This window comes from Manis javanica, chromosome 3 (genome assembly GCF_040802235.1).
Source record: "Manis javanica isolate MJ-LG chromosome 3, MJ_LKY, whole genome shotgun sequence".
Classification (NCBI taxonomy): Eukaryota; Metazoa; Chordata; class Mammalia; order Pholidota; family Manidae; genus Manis; species Manis javanica.
In genome coordinates this window covers 41,575,039-41,591,855 of record NC_133158.1, presented here as the reverse complement: position 1 = coordinate 41,591,855, position 16,817 = coordinate 41,575,039, and the positions used below count along the sequence as shown (strand labels likewise).

Below are 16,817 nucleotides of genomic sequence, written 5' to 3'. Positions count from 1 at the left end.
AGTAATCTCCACTGGATCACAGATATAGACATAAATCGAAAAGTATAAAACGTGTAGGAAGGAAAATAGATCCTCTCAACCCTGGGGAAGGCAGAGATTTCTTAGGACACAGTACCAACCTTAAAAAGTAAAATAAGTAGGACTTCATAAAAATTCAAACCTTCAACTCCACTCTTCAAATGAAAGGCAAGCCACAGATGGGAGGGATAGTCAGCGTGTGCATGCATGTGTATACAATACATATGTGTGTTTGCTTATATATACATACATGTCTATATATTTATTTACTTATGTGTATGTTTGTATACACACACAACATATTTATATGCAGAATATCTAAAGAACCCCTACAATTCAGTAAGAATTCAAACAACTCAATTAAAAATTGGCAAAGCCTTAAATAAATTTGAAAAATAGAATGTCCCTTAAGCACATAAAATGATGCTAAACATCACTAATCATCAGGAAAATGCAAAATAAAACCACAATAAGATGCCACTGCAGACTTACTAAAATGTCAAAATTTAGGACTGATACCACCAAGTGCTGGGGAGGGTGTGGAGCCACTGGAATGCCCTGCATTGCTGCTAGGAATGCAACTGGTGCGGCCACTCTGGGTCACAGTTTGGTGGCTTCCCCAGCTAATAGCTATCAAACCATATGATGCAGCCTTTGGGTTTCCACCTCCATTACCCAAGAAAAATGAGATGTATTCAACAAAGGCTCACACACGCAGTCACAGCAGACCACTGGTAATATCCCTAAGCCCACTGCAGGGATTAACACCCTGGCATCCACGTCAGGGAGCACTTTCAGCAGGAAACAGCACTGAACACTGACCCACACAGCACCTGGTGCACCTCCGTGTGCTTATGACAAGTGAAAAGAGGCCAGACCAGTGGCGTGTACGCTGTAAGGCCTGTTCATGGGAAATTCTAGAAAATGCAGTACGAACCCCCCAGTGACAGAGGGCAGGCTGCCAGCCATCTGGGCCAGAACAGGACAGGTACTCAGCAGAGAACCGGGGCTCTGGGTGATGGAGCCCTTGTGCATGGTGGTGGTCAGGCAGGTCTGTGTGTGTCACAGCCCACGGCCCTGCATGTTCACCAGGGGCGTTACCATGTGGGCTGCACCCTGGCAGAGCTGGTTCCTTCCAGGCCAGGTCTCCTTGGGGGCTCACGTCCTGTGCTCTCAGTCCAGTAGGACCCAGGAGCCCAGGATGTTTGCTTCACCACTGTGGCTGGAAGTGGACACACTAGGGGAGGGAAGAAAGATACCTTTCCCCTCAGTTTTAAGACAACATCCCAGATCTACAGGGGAGCCAGGCTGGCCTGGAATGCTTGTATCTCCTTCTGCCACACTCCTCAAACACACAGGAGGTGGGGCACCCAGTTCACCCCGCTTCCTGAGCAACTTTCCCCGAAATCACCTTCCATTGAGGGAGATGAGGATGATGAGAGAGAAGCCACTCAGGCCGAGACCCCAGGGCGGCCCTGAGGCGGGCGGCTGGACATGCTCCTTCTCCCCACTTCTCTCTATGCCCCCAGATTCCAGGCCTCTCTTCTCAGTGTGGACAGCAGCCTGCAGGACGGTGGCCCTTAGAGAAAACCACTCCCTTGCACCCTGCTCAGGAGCACCCAGGATCATAGGTCATGGCACAGGGTGGCCCATTTGCCCGGCCCTGACCGCCATGATCCTCTGGAACGTCGAGGCGGAGTTCTGGAAGGAAAGCTAATAGGCCAGCACTTTTCTTCAACCTGGACAAGCCAGTTCCTCCTGGGCCAGATTCAGTTCCTGCCTCTGAGAGACGACCCCTTCTCAGCCTGGAAGCCCCTTACTCCATCCACGTGGGTGGGGCGCCCTCACCCACAGACAGTGGCCCCAATTCTGAGCCACCATGTTTCTGAGTGTCCAGAGGACCGCCTCCTAAAAGCAGGGCACACGAGCACACACAGCAGCGTAAGATCCGCCAGCTTGGGGGCACAAACACACGGCCATCCTGGGCCTGCTCTAGGCGGAGGTGCCCCTTCCTGCTGCAGAACCAGCATTTTCAACGCTGAGGCAGGCAGCCTGGCCCACTGACGCTCCTGTCCCATGCCCATCACCCTAAGAAGCACCTTGACACATACCAGGTCGCAGTCCAAGTCACAGAGCGGCACAGAAAGCTGCAGATGGAGTCTGACCCCAGAAGCCACCTCCTCAGGCCGCCGTGCTCCCTGTGGTTTGGCTCCCCTTGCATCAGCAAGGCCATTTGGTCTGCAGCAGTCACAGCTCTGGGACGTGCCTGGACCCTCGCCAGTGTAGGGGGTCACCCAGAGCAGAGCCAGATGCAGGTGGTGGCCCAGAAGAGGACCCCTTAACCCACCTGTGGGCCTCACTGACCCCACGGCCACGCTGGCCTCCTCTTCACCTGAGGGCGCACAATGATGGCAGAGCAGGTCCTCAGGCCCGGACAGAGTTCTAGCCTCCCACAGGGCCTCTGCAAGGCTCCCTGGGCAGGACCCCAACTTCTGAGGACTCTAAGAAGCACGAGGTAATACTAGTACACACCCCACGCTCAGAAGAAACACCCAAGCACGTGAATGTGCACTCACCCAGCTAACAGTGTCTGTGGAGGAGCCCGTGCCCACATACCTGAGGCACCATTGAAGCAGGATGACATACGGCCAGCCCCACAAGGAGCTGACCTCCCAGCCAGGAGCCCAGATCACGTAACGTCAGCACGACGCACACGGAGGCCAAGTATATGGAGAGGCTGACACACTTTTGCTTGGGATCTTCCTGGTTACCAGACTCTGCGATCCAGACAGCCAGCTGATTGCCCTTTCGCCTCCTGACAGCAAATGCCAGAGCCTGGATTGAGCCGCCAAGCTGGGCCTGCTGTCCCAGCGCTGGTGACAGATGCCAAGAGTCCCCCGAGCCAGCCGCCACTAAGCGAGGCACACAGCTCCCTGTTCAGCACACCGGGCCATCCTGGTGCGCACAGTCTAACCCAGCCCAAAGTTGGGCTCAGGGTCATCATCACTGTGAGCCAGGCTGGTGATTTAAGATGTGTCACTGGTCTCCAGTGAACAGCAAAACCTGCCAAGACTCCTCGGTAACATGGAGGTGTTTTCTGGGGCCTCCTTCCCACAGTGTGAGACGCTGGGCACAGACCCTGCTGGGGGGTGCCGCCAGGTCTGGCACTGAGAGCCGCTTGTACACTGTGGTTCCAGACCAGAGAGACACATTCTCAATTCTCACTGGATCCTCCGCAGCAATAACCCATGGCTGCTGCCAGCCTTGGTCGGCTCGCTGGCCTGCTGTGCTCACCCCCAGCCCTTCCACGAGGAAGCCACTGGCCACCCTGGGCTTCTCCCCACAAAGGGTCTTTTTCTTTTCATTGTGTTCAAATACACGTAACATAAATTTACATCCTAAGTACATGTAACATAAAATTATATCCTGAGTACATCCTAATTACATGTCTAAGTGCACAGCACGGTGGCGTGACCATCACCATGACCCTCTTCCAGAGCTTTTTATCTCACCAGCTGAAAGCTGCCCCCATCAAACACCCGCTCCCCATCTCCTCCCCTGGCCCTCAGTCCCCCAGTTCCTTTCCTTTCTGCCTCTGTGAATTTGCCTGCTCTAGGACCTCACGTGAGTGGACTGATCCTCCGTGTGTGTCCCTCTGTGTGCGCTCAGTCTGCTGAGCGTCGCGTCCTCAAGGTCCATGCAGGCGGTGGGGTGCCAGGCCCTCCCTGCTCTTTGGGGTGAGTGTACCCATTGTGCGGGTAGGCATTTGTCACGTTTATCCTCGTCCATTGACAGATACTTGGGCTGTTTCCACCTCAGCTACAATGAGCAGTGCTGTGAATGTGGGTGTGTAAACATCCATTCACGTCCATCCATTTTCACTTCTTTTGGGCAGATGCCCGTGAGACTGAAGGATGATATGGTGGTTCTTTACCTCTTTAAGGGACTGCCACACTGTTCTCCACAGCAGCCACCTATGCCACCGTGCGTTCCCCTGCTGCGTGAGGGCCCACTTTCCCCACCCTCACCCACACCAATTTACGTTACTTTGACAATGACCATCCTAATGGGTGTGAAGAGGTTGAAGAGCTTATTTTAACCAAAAAATACTTGCCAGGCATCAAAATGAAGAGAAACCTCTGTTCTTTTGGCAGCCATGTCCACCCTATTGCCAGAAGGCGACAAAGACAACTTTAGAGGACCAGGAAAGAGTTTGGCTGTGAGATATTCCCCAATCCTTGCCTTATAAATGGATTCAGAGAACATTACAGTGAGTGGGGAGCAGAGAGCAGGTGGCAGCCTGGGAGGGGAAGAACCGGCCCCAAACAGACCTGGTTGTCAAGACACAAGCGGAAGGAGCCGGCAAGGCCCTAGGTGTGGGCGCCTGGACAGAGCCACCGGCTGTGCTGACCACTGGGACCCCCGTCGTGGCCAGGCTGCCTCTGTGGAGAGGCGGATGCAGGAGCGGGCACCAAGAGGCTTCAGTGAGGCCGGAGGCAGCAGCTCGCAAGGGAAGTGCGCCACAGAGATGAACTGAGGGAGGGAGTCAAAGTTTTCTTCCCTCAGATATTTTATTTAAATATTAAATTAAAAAACATATATCTACTAATCATTTGGCATACATTTCTCATGATAACATAAGAAATAATTCAGTTATGGTAAAAACAAAACCCCAATTATATCTACCATGACCAACTGCGAGGCCCTTGAACAGGCTGCTGCAGCCCTGGAGCACACTGTCAGGAAGCTTCCAGAACACACATCACACCCCTACAAAGACTCAAAACACACCTCACAGCAACAAGGAAGCCTCACGCAGTAAAGTGCTTGTCACAGTTCTGAGGCCTTTGATCTGTGGCGTCAGGACAGAAGTTCGTTTAAAAGGGGGACACGGTTTGGTGTGGGGTCAGCTGTGCGACCCCCACAGAGACAAAGGAAAGGCTGGGGCTGCCCAGGACGCTGATTCTCCCCTATCTCGGCAGGACCGCAGGAGGCTTTGGTGATTCCTCTGCGGTCAGGCATGAGGACAGTCCTCAGCCCAGTCCTGGGACAGCCACAGAGCAGCAGTGGCTGGAGGACAGGGTAGGCGGGTGGAGCCAGGCTGGGCGAGGGCAGGAGCCTCCATGCACCCTGCTAGCCTTGTGCCCCCCAGGAAGGCGGGTGGCCTCCGGCCTCTCAACACCGCCTTCTGCCACCACTGCCTCTGCTTAATACTGCTGGGTGTGAGGGCTGAGTGAGCCGAAGGCACCTGGGTGGAGAAGGGCATCAACTGCCCGGCATGGGTGTGAGGCAGCCATCCATTCACCCTCAGAGCCGCCGCCCTAGCCCACCGCCAGGCAAGGACGCACCCTGTCTCCCCTTCCTCGCGGACCCGGCTCTCGCGCTTTCTATGTTACCAGAGAGGAAAACTTAAAACAGGAACACAGAAGTGTAGTAAAAAATATAAAAATAAGTAGTGTGTATTTGTCTCCTATTTATATACATATACAGTATTTGCTTTAAAAGAGGAACAAAGCTGGAACACTGACCTGACCTCTCATTTCACTGTCTTGAACAAAGGCCTGACAAGCACAGCCTGGGTGAGGCGGGTAGCCCACTCATCACACCTGCCGGGCAGGCAGGGCCCCCACCCCTGACCCCGTTTTCCGCCCATTCCTGACGGACAACCATACCTTGCCATATTGCACCCCCCTATCCCCATGAGTTGTTCTTTTTGGACCCTGATAATGAAATGCATAAAAACTTACTTAGCAGCAGAAATAAGATGTGCAGCAGGGAGAAACTTCTCCAGGACCTCAAAGGTGCCCCAGGGCTCTGTGCTAGGTGACCCGGGACAGAGGCCAACCAAGGGCCACATACCCCTTTACATTCCTCCCTGCACCTCCTGCAAAGAAACCTAGAAAACCGATTCTCAAGCCGTTTACAAAACTCCTCATCCAAAATAAGAAAAATGAGCCCCAGGTTCTGATGTCAGGGGAGATAATTCCAAGATTATCTTCTCCTGGGCTGGCCATCAGAGCTTTCTAAAAACTGATACATAAAGGAGAAAGTTCACAGTTTCCATTTGAAGCATAAATGTTTCAGAAGTGGAGACTCCATAGCTAAGAACAAACACAGCCACGCAGACACACGCCCACCTATTTTCCCGCAGCCAAGGCTGGTTCCTTAGAGGCGATCCCTGCTGTGCCCCGGATGCGCCATGGACAAGGGGGCTGCTGTCCCGTCCCCCCCCGCCACTCCTGACCCTGGCTGTGGCCCTGGAGCTGCCTTCCTTCCCATCCGCCCACCCCAACAACACACCCCTCTATGAGTATTTTTCTTCAATAAGTTTCCAATCCTTACTCATAGTTGTAGTTGCTCAGTGCAAAGAAAAAATAAAACAAAAATAAACTAAAAAGCCAAAACACCAAACATATTGCTTGTTTTTCTTCTAGAAAGTGATTGGCTTTGAGTCCAGAAACATCTTCACATACTCTGAAATTATTGCTTCGAAGAGTCAGCTGGCTGGTGCCAGAAGGCAGTGGCAGGGCCACGGTCCTATCCTCACTGTACCAGGACGAATGTGCCCAGCTGGCCGGAGGTCAGGTCCTCCATCTCACAGTCCCCCTGTGGCAGCCCCAAGGGGTCAAAGCTCGGGGGCAGCATGACAAAGTGCGGCTGTGGGGCTGCAGGGGCAGAGAGGGGGGCTGTGGTGGCACTGATGCACAGGTGCGTGTCCAGAAGCTGGGCTGCTGAGGCCACCGGGGAGACTCCCGCCTGGAGGAGGTGGGGCGGCAGTAGTGGGCCAGGTTCCAGGCCTAGCTGCTTCTGAAGTCCCGACATGAGGAGGGCGCCACCGCAGGGGGCAAGGACCAGAGGGGCCACAGGCAGCTGGGGGGCCTGCGGGCAGCTGGGCAGGGCTGCAGGGTGGTGCTGGAGCTGGAGCAGCCTGGTGGGACACAAGGGACAGCTGAGGAGCACGGGTCACCACTGCTCTGCTCACTGTTCCTCCCGGTGAGCGGCACACTGGCTGGGCACAAGCCCTCCCCGGCCCTGGCTGACAGGGCTGATGGGTGAGTCACAAGGAGCCCTGGCCGGAGCTGCTCAGAACACAGTGCTCCATGTGACGAATCCCCCGAGCAGTTCCTGACATTCCCGTTCTCCATCTTGCTTTAAAGCAGCTCAGAGATGCCAACCAGATGTGACATTCTTACTCATGCCCCCTCCATCCCCAACTCTTGGGCAGGTGGCAAAGAGGCAAAACTTGCTGGCTCCCCACCCCCACCACCTCCTGCGGAAACAAGGCCCGCCTCCCAGGCTGCCCTGCGCTGGGGGTGGGAGAGCCTCCTCTGGCTCTGACTACACGGAAGGGCTGGGAAGGGAGGGGCGCTGAAGAAGCCTGCTGCGTGTGCCCTGGGGCTGGGGGGGCAGGGTGGCCGTACCTCTGCTGGTGCAGCACCTCTTCCAGCAGGCCCCAGCCCTCCCTGCTGCCAGCCCCGCTGCCATGCGGGCCCGGGCTCTGGGCAGGCAGCTGGAAGGCACTGAGGCCACCCCTTGCGGCCCGGCTGGAGGAGGAGGGCTGGCACACCTGGCGGGCCAGCCCCTTGATCTTGTTCAGGCCCAGAAACCCTTTGGTCCTCGTGCTCTTCCTCAGCTGCTGCCGAAAGGCCTTCAGCCCTGCAGGGAGGCAAACCGGACGGTCTATGGACCCCAGCCTGGGCCCAGGGCCACAGCCCCGACTTGCTGGGGCTTCCAGGCCTCGGGGTGGGGGCAGGAGGAGAGGCCCCTGGGAAGGGGGCGGGCGAAGCAGAGGCAGGTCTTCTGCCGGGTCAGGGGAGCTCTCTGGCCATCCCATCACTTTTCATGACACCCCCCCTGGGCTGAGAGGTCATCTTCAGCTGGGGTCTAACCCCAACAGACATGCCTGGGCATACCCTGAATCCTCCATGGGAGGAGGGTGCATGGTGCCACAGGACTAGGGAGGGTGGCATGGCAGGAGCCCAGGCAGCCAGGTGTGGGCTGCTTTAGGGAGGGTCCCTTGTCAGGCCAGGAGCTGCTGTCCAGCATCACTGCCAAATGTCTCTGGGGCCACTAGAGGTTGGGTCCATCACAGAAGACCAGGCTGTCCACAACCTGGACAGTACCTTCAGCCCGCCTGGGGAGCGCTGCTCTGCCCATGCCCACTAGTGAACGGGGGAATGCCATTGGCCACCAAGGACAGAAACCCTTCCAGGGCCCAGCATGCATGTCCTGGGGCAGGTGGCAGTGAGCGTGAGGGGCAGTCACCTTGAGTGAGCGAGGTATCCGAAGCCCTCCGGCCTTCCTGGAAGGTGACAGGGAGCAGGGTGGCTCCCCCCAGGGCTTGCTGAGCCTGTAGCACCGGAGTGGCCGACTGAGTTTCCAGGAGCGGAGAGGTCAGGCTGAACGGGGAGCAGGTGCCCACCAGCCCCTGAGCAGCCAGTCGTCCGCTGAGCCCCACCAGGCTGTCACCTGTCGAGGTCAGACAGCTGTCGGAGCTGGTGCCTTCCGAAGGGCTCGCTGTGGAGGAGACGACTATACCTGCAGAGGGGGTATGGCACTCATGACAGGGCCCCACACCCACCCTCACCCACCAGCACCCACCAGTCTTTGCTGAGGCAAAGGTGCCAGCAGCCCCAGAGAAGGAGTGGGCGCTGACCTCCATGCATGCTGCCTCCTCCCCAGCCCACCCAGACAGCCTCCCCATCTCTACCTTCAACCTGGGTTGGGGGAGTGAATGTTGGCCAGAGGCCACCACAGACTGGAGAGCCTTGAATGGCCAGCCTCCATGGGGTGTGCCTATTACTGCAGCTGAGAGGTGGCCCTCAGACCCAGGACACAGGGGCCTGGGTAGAGGACCTACCCTCCCAGCACCTGGGAGCGGCCAAGCCCCACGCTGTGCCCGCCACCAAACAACCACATGCAGCATTAAAGTTCGGTCTGTGTGGCCTCAGGGGATGTGCAAACGGCAAGCCACAGACCTGTAATCAGAAGAGGCCGCCCAGCACAGGTTTCGCATCAGCCTGTTACAGGCTAGGCCGTAACCCCACCAGGCTGTGTTCTTGGCCCACAGGGACACTTACTCGGAGGGGCACAGGGGAAGCAGGTAGAGACCTCGGCCAGCGTGTGCCTCCGGCCCGTGCTGCCGGGCAGGGGCTTCTGTGCCTCCTGCTCCTCCTCCAGGCCCTGACTCTGCCTGGCCTCCTCGCTGATGGCCGTGTCTAACAAGCTGCTGGGGGAGATGGACCGATGCCGGAACACTCCGCAGCCGGTGTCCACAGCGAAGAGCAAGGGCTGCAGGGACGAACACAAACCAGAGGTCCTGGGGCTCTGTGAGACCCAGGTGGGGGTCGTCACCCCTGCTGGGTCCCCCACCCCGGACACACACCCAGCACAGGCACTCACACACCTGCAGCGGGCTGTGGAGATCACAGTCCAAGTCAGCCTGCAGGAGGGACGGCCCCAAGATCTGGGGCTGTGGGCCCAGCAGGGAGGACCGGAACATGTCACCAGAGAGGCATTCCTGAGGCACCTATGGGCCAGCGGAGGACACATACCATCAGGGAGGAGGCTCAGGGACAACTGCTAACAGCACCCAGATTTGCTCTTATGCTGATGACACCATAAGCTGACCTGGCTTAGGACACGCACACCCCTCCCCAAGGGCCTGCTCCATGAGGACTAGGAGCAGACGCAGAGCAGCCAGCCCCAAGGACTGACAGCAAATAAGTGGCCACAGGGCAGTGCCTGACCCCCAGCAGAGCAGCTGGCACCCTGTCTTCTGCCTCTGGTCTGAGGCTCACATGGAGACTCCCAGTGCCTAGTATGCACAGATAGGGCCTGGGGACCAGCAGGCTCAGCCTGAGTCCTGCCCTGGGCATGTCTGAGCAAGAGACTCATAACAGGGGGACAACCCAAGGCAGAGGGACAGGGCTGGAGGAGGTGACACTCTACCTCAAAACCGCTGAGATCGCAGCTCTTGGGTCTCGGCTGCCAGGCCAGACCGGGGCGGGCCAGAGGCTGAGAGTGGCGATACTCCTGCAGCCGCTCAAGGAGGAGGTAATAAATGGCTGCAAAGTGATTGTAGCTGCTGTTCTGTAGGGACTGGGGAGACAGAGAGACACGGGGTCAGGGTGAGGCCGACAGAGAGCAGAGCAAAGTGGAAGGGTGCCCGCATGGGGTTGTGCCCAGATGTGCTGCAAGCCGCTGAGGCCCGACAAGACTGCTCGCAGGGTTATTCTCGGGTGGCCAAGAATATTCCTTAGGGGAGTGGACAAGCTGGCCCTTGAATTAGCCCATGTTCCCATTTTAACTTGGCTGGCAAGTGCCTGCTTCTCCTGCCCGAGCTGCTCAGAGGGCATTGGCTCGTGTAGCCACCCAGGGTGCAGGTCAGGTGGATGCTCACCTCCACAGTCCTCTGCCGGTCGACGCCGAGGGTCTGCATGATACCCAGCACCTGCTCGTCGTAGTCGCCGAGGTTGGAGCTGTAGCTGAGCGTGGAGAAGGCCGGGCAGGCAGGCTGCGGTGGGGTGGGGCCGGCCCGCACCCACCTGTGCTGCCTGATCTGCGCGATGCTGATGCGCTTGGCGGGGTCCACGGCCAGCATGCGGCGGATCAGCGTCTCACAGTCTGCGGTCAGGGGAGGAGCACTGAGCCCAGGCGGGCTGCCTGCCAGCGCGGTCTACCACTGCCTCCCATTCCCAGCACCCGCAGGGCATGTCCGCTTCATGTGGGCAGGCGGACAAGCCACCCTCCTGCAGAAGACTGAGCCAGGAGTGGTGGCCTGTGCCAGCAGCTCAGACCTGCCACCAAGGAGAGCCACCAACTAGGGCATCAGGGCACTGGGGGGCAACAGTCCCCTATTGTCCCCTGATAGAGAACCACTTCGAGTCCCCATTCTGCTGTGACCACACACTTCAATAGGCAGGGGCTCAAACATCTTTATTGGATGGCAGAGAAAAGCATTTGTGTGTACTGTGTGGGATTTGGGGAGGGGTCAACAGCCCAAGGTTGGCCCAGGGAGGGGGCTCCAGAGAAGAGGCCCTCAGCAGCTCTGCAGCTTGCAGAGCAAAGGCTCCTGCCTGTCTGGTAAGGGGGTGCTGAGAAACACCTAGTGGGTGGGGTTTCTTGCAGGCCTCTAGTGAACATGACACAGAAACACAGGGCTGATGCACAGAGCTGACGGCACTCAGCAGACAGACAGTCCAGCAGGCATTCCAGTATACAAAGTCCTTCTCCTTGGCCACACTCCCCTCCCAGTCACCCAGCAGGTCCTGTGGCAGGCTGGCACCCACTGCCCGTCTGGGAGAAGGCATGCTCACCCACCTCGAGACATGAAGAAGGGGATGCGGAACCGGCCCTCCAGCACCCGCTGCCGCAGAGCCGGCAGGCTGGGCCCATCGAAGGGGAGAGACCCGCAGACAAGGACGTACAGCACGACACCGAGGCTCTGCAAGGACCAAACGGCCACAAGTCAGCACGGGCACAAGTTGTGCCGGTCGGCGCCATAGGTTTGTGCGCCGTCCTGATGCAGGCCATGCACTCGGGCCCCTACCCAGATGTCCAGCTGGGGGCCTTCGTACTCCTTCCCCTCAAAGACTTCCGGGGCTGCATACGGGGGGCTGCCACACCATGTGGAGAGGGGTTCTCCTGACTTGTAGAAGTTCCCAAATCCAAAATCTGAGAGGAAGAAAACAGATGGAGAAGTTACGGTGGAAACGGCAGGGGCCGCAGGTCCACAGATGTGTGTGCACAGAAGGCAGGGGTCCTCGTTGGCAGGTGGCCCTCACACGGAAGCAGCCCTGGGTGCAGGGTGGGCCTCCTTGCCTGCCAGCTTGATGTCCATGTTGCCGTCCAGCAGCAGGTTCTCGGTCTTGAGGTCCCGGTGGACTATGTGGTGGCTGTGGCAGTACTCCACAGCCGACAGGATCTGCCAGAACTTCTCCCGGGCTTCACTCTCGCTGAGGTGCCCGTGCGATGTCAAATAATCTGAGGGGCGACAAAGCAAAGCAGTAGCCCCAAATCCAAAGGCCAGGCCACCATCTGGGCACACGTAGGGCGCATGTGGAAGGCTAAGGTGGGCGGACCCAAAGGGCGGCACAGCAAAGCCTCACGGGTCAGCGCCACTGCTTCTGACAGATCATAAATAAGGGTGGCTTACCAAACATTTCTCCGTTTTTTGCAAATTCAGTAACAATGTAAAGCATGTCCTTTGTCTCCATAACCTGAAACATAAAGACCACATTTAACTGTGCTCAAAGGGGACACACGGATGATTTAAGAACCCATAGGAACCCCAGGAAACTTTAAACTTTTCCAGGATGACCACATTCATTATTTTAGAAAGGAAAGAAAAGAAAAACTTCTGTAGTAAAGAAACAAATGGGGATTCCCATTCAAAAAGAATTTTTTAAAAATCATGAATGGGTAAATTCTTCGCTAATTTGCCTATCCTAACTTCATTACTCTCAAAAAAAGGCCTAAGTGTATCAGAACTCTCCTTTATCACAGACGCCCAACCAGCAACAGACTATCCAAGCCAACGGTCAGCACCAGCTGAATAACAGACAGCAAGTGCCCCCGTCCACTAGCGGCCCAGACCGCAGGACTCAGGCAGTGAAGGGGGCCTGGCCATGTAAGCTACAGCAGGCTGTTCTTTATACAGCAAACTACCCAGCTGTCACAGCAGCAGCCACTGTCAAATACACCTAAAGGTTCACTTACTGATTGAGAATTTCATTTCCCTTTGAAAAAAATTTTTAAAGAGCTTAAAATGTAACTTATCAAGAAGGCAAAATTCAAATCTTTGGCACTGAAAGAAATAAAACAAACTCATGTTGTATATTTTTAAATATTTCAGGAGAAGGATAGATAATACATTCTTACAGAAAAAGGGTTCAAAATAAAGATTAGTCCTTTAAAAAGCCACTGTAAAGACAACTGCTTTGAGCCATAAATCTAACAAGAAAAGGTAAGACAATGCAAGAATTTTAACCACCCTTGCCCTCAATGGGTGGGAGAGTGTCAAGCAAGATGACCACTATTTATCCCTTTTTCCAATTAAGAAAAAAAAGATGGAAAAAGAATTAGGAGGAACAGTGTTTTTTAATAAGCCTCAAAGAAAGAGTGAAATGTTTCACGGAGGCTCTGGGGCCTGCGCCAGCTGGATGAAAACTAGACACTGGTGTCAAAACCAGAGCAGTAGCTATTGCTGCTACCCCTGAACCCTGCTGCTTCAGACAGCGACAGCAACACACGGAACAATGAGAAAGGTCACCCCAGAAAAGACCCCTAGCTGGGCCCACACGGGTAGTGTGTCTTGCTGGCTGGGCTACTGTACACAATGGGCCAGCAGAGGGACAGGAAAACAAGGAAGGTACTCGCTGGCTCATCCCTCCAGCAAAGTCAAAACACACAGGGGTCAGCCCACTCCTGCGGAAACAGGCCGGGCACGTTTCTCAGGCACTGACATCAGTGACCATGGAGGAAACGTATTATCAAAGTGGCACGACTTAAAACCGACAACAGAAACAGAACACAAACCAGAGTGCACGTGATGTGGGCTTTGAACTAGTGGCGCTGAGTAAACCATCATTCAGGGGAGGACGCAAGCCCAGATGACGCCACTTCTTCACTCATTTTAACTGAGGGGAGTCTTCTGCGGGGTCATTTTCTGCTTCAGTTCTCTCTCCTACCACTTGCCTGTCTAGCCCTGCCAGCTACATGTACACACAACACATCCCCTAGTCATCTCAGGTTCAAGGGGCTTCATGAAAGCCGTCAAAAGGAACTTGCATCCAGTGCACCCATATGAAATGTTAAGCATCTACAAAGAACTAACTTCTGCAAATAGAGCTGATTTCATCTTTGTAGAAGTGGTCAACTAGGTAAAAAGACTGCTCTGTTGTCCTAATTAAATCAGCATATATTTTCCAAAAATATAATTTATTAGTTTCAACATGAGAACAAAAATAAAGTCACAAACAAACCAACAGACGAATAGGGTGAGGCATATTCTTAATGTGGATTAAATGACAAGTTCCTTGCTCTCACCAGGGCAAAAGTATTTTTATCTCTCCATTTTTGATGGAAGAGTTTAACCCAGGCGGACAAATACTCACTGCTGCCTTTGCAAAGATAGGTTTATGAAAACTGGTAAGAGAAGCTGGTTTTAAAGTTTAATAATTATCTGCAAAGGCGGAAGTCCCTAGGTTTGCTCAAATTTGATCTACACGAAATGCTTGACTTGGGCAGAACATAGATCAGGTGGTCTGTTTTTACAGTAAAAGGAAATGTAACAACCAGCCTCTATGCATTTAAAACGAACGAATTACAATGCTAAATAAAATTTTAAAGGAGAATAATTGTGAATTCATCCACACAGCTTACAACAATCAATTTACTGTAGACAACTCCCTGACACCCACATACACCCAGAGAAACTGCACACTAACATTGGTAAAAGTAAAAATACGGTTGCCAGAAGTCAACAGTGAAGGCAAACCTGAGCTCATACCTGGTAGAGTTTTATGATATGAGGATGATTCAGAAGCTTCATGATCTGAACCTCACGATATATTTTCTCCAAATTGCTTGAATCTAATCGTGTTTTATCGATTATTTTTATTGCAACCTACAGATTTTTAAAAGAAAAAGGGTATTTTGTTAAAAAAAAAAACTTCACTTAATCTAACTTACACATTTCATTTTTTTGCAGGTTAATTTCGAAAACACTTTATGTCCCTGAAAGGTCACCAAAAAAGCTGAGGGAAAATAACCAAAGTAACCATTAAAATTACTTAAAATGGTCAATGTTAAATGTCCTCAGCCTTTGCAGGCTCACTTTCCAGGCTTGAGCTCTGCGTGGGAAATTGCTGCCTTCCTGGGTTATTTGGTCGTTATCCTTCCTGCTGCCCCATAATATTTATACAAATTTTACAGAATCATAATATAAAGCATTTTTTTCCTTTACCAAACTAAAAACCGTCGGGGTTTAGACACTAAGAGGCGAGCCGCACAGCGGGATTCCACCCGCCTGGCCCTAGGAGGGTCCACCCCAGGAAGGTCCAGCTGGGGGCTACTGGCCGGTCGGTCCGCCCCACGCACCTGGGTTTTAGTGACTCGATGCCGGGCCAGCTTCACCACTGCGAAATTGCCCTTGCCCAGGGTCCGCTCGATGTCGTAAAAGCCCACCCGGAGGGGCTTCTGCTGGCCCTGGCCCGAGCCCGCGGGGGCCCCGCTTGACCCCGACATGATCACCATGGCTCCAGGCCGCACCTGCGGGCAGCGGGCAGCGCTCAGCCGGGCCGAGGCGACCCACCCCGCGGCCGCGCGGACCGCTCCCTCCGGCCCCCACGCCGCCCCGCCGCCCGCACTCGCTGCATTCCAGCCCCGGACCCCCGGGCCCCACGCCGCCGATAATCGGCTGCATCCCGACCCCGGACCCCCGACCCGCTCCCGCGCCGCCCCCCGCCGCCGGCTTCCCCTGAGAGCCCGACCGCCGGACCGGCGGGGCGCCGACCCGCTCCCGCGCCAATCCAAAACAAAGAGGAGCCCGGCGGCGTGCCGGCCCGCGAACCCGACGCGCGCACCTGCAGCCCCGAGCCCGGCGGCGGCCACCCCGGCCGCGCCGCCGCCTCACCTCCGCTGCCCTCCGCGCTCCGGGGCTGGGCCGCCGCTCGCTCCGCCGCCCGCTCGGCCGCTCGCGCTGCTTGGGCGCCTGGCGCTCGCCCTGCCGCTCGCCGCGCCGCCACAGCCGCCACCCGGGCCGCGCCGCATGTCAGCTCTGAGGCCCGCGCCGCGCGCCCCGCCTTGCGCGCCGCCGCCCCGCCCCGCCCCGCCCCCGGCCCCGCCTCCCCCGCCGCCGCCGCCGCCGGATTGATACATCCGCATTGACGTCGCTTTGACGCCAGAGCGACGCGCAGCCCAGCGCCCGGCGGAGGGGGAGCGGGAGATCGGGCCGTTGCCAAGACACTGTCGGCTCTGACGCGCGCTCGGTGAGGCCGTCGCCGTGGCGACCGGGAGGCGGTGACGTCAGGGGCGCCGGCCGCCAGAGGTCGGCGGAGGCCCTCGCACCCGGTCTGCCGGCCGGCGGGCGCGCGCCCCCTGCCGGGTGTCGTGGGCGCTGCAGGCTGCTTCCCACCCGCGCGGCCGCCTGTCGGGCCACCCCTTCTCCCTGAAAGAGAGGCTTGGCTCCGCGCGGGTCCGAAGCCCCGACGTGCGGTGGAGTTGCCGACCCGTCCTCTTCGGACTACTGCAGGGTCCTCGTTGTCGGGGTGTGGGTCCCAGGCCCTCCACTAGGGCAAGTGCCAAGCGGGCCTCAGGGAGCCTTACGGCTCGGGGACTGGGGCCTCAGGGGGTCTGGGGACAGCCCTCCAGCTCCACGCCCCATCCCGGAGAGGAGGCGGCAGCTGCAAGCGTGCAGGCCGGCTGACGGTCCGACTTGCACTACCTTTGTTGCGTGCAAATATCGGAGGGCTCCTCCTAGCCTTGCCCACCTCAGGCGGAGTGGCAGTGTCCCTTCCAAGATGGACTTCTGCTTGTCACCAAGTGTGAGATAGGCACTTTGTTGCTGGACAGTCCTCGTACCCGAGGCCCTTCTCTGTCTTCCTGGCTTTGTTTCATCTGGTTTGTATGGTTTAAGGCATCGGCCCCACAATTTCAGGTGTCAGCCCCCCAGCCCCTTCTCCAAACCTGCTGCTCAGATGCCCGCTGGTGCAGGGAGAAGCTCTGGGTCCTGTATGTGGCGTCCACGGAGCCCACCTTAAGGATGGAACCCAGAGGATGGAGAGGGGGAAGGCTGA

General features: G+C 56.3%; 1 protein-coding gene across 4 annotated transcripts; it reads right to left on the bottom strand.

Annotated features, from left to right (window-relative positions):
• Positions 1 to 4,564: 4,564 nt before the first annotated feature.
• On the bottom strand, positions 4,565 to 15,807 carry SIK1 (salt inducible kinase 1). Of its 4 annotated transcripts, none has more exons than XM_037014761.2 (14): positions 15,656 to 15,807; positions 15,121 to 15,291; positions 14,531 to 14,647; positions 12,176 to 12,239; positions 11,842 to 12,003; positions 11,570 to 11,694; positions 11,341 to 11,464; positions 10,421 to 10,644; positions 9,970 to 10,119; positions 9,425 to 9,547; positions 9,099 to 9,345; positions 8,284 to 8,556; positions 7,440 to 7,674; positions 4,565 to 6,946 (listed from the first exon to the last, which is right to left on the bottom strand). In XM_037014761.2, the coding sequence occupies exons 2-14, from the start codon at positions 15,274 to 15,276 to the stop codon at positions 6,562 to 6,564; spliced, it is 2,385 nt and encodes a 794-aa protein (XP_036870656.2). In that variant the 5' UTR covers positions 15,277 to 15,291; positions 15,656 to 15,807; the 3' UTR covers positions 4,565 to 6,561. The 4 variants fall into 4 exon arrangements, with proteins under 4 accessions (XP_036870656.2, XP_017508148.3, XP_036870657.2 ...); XM_017652659.3 differs by having other exon boundaries at positions 9,099 to 9,309; XM_037014762.2 differs by having other exon boundaries at positions 15,606 to 15,763.
• Between the last annotated feature and the right edge of the window lie 1,010 nt (positions 15,808 to 16,817).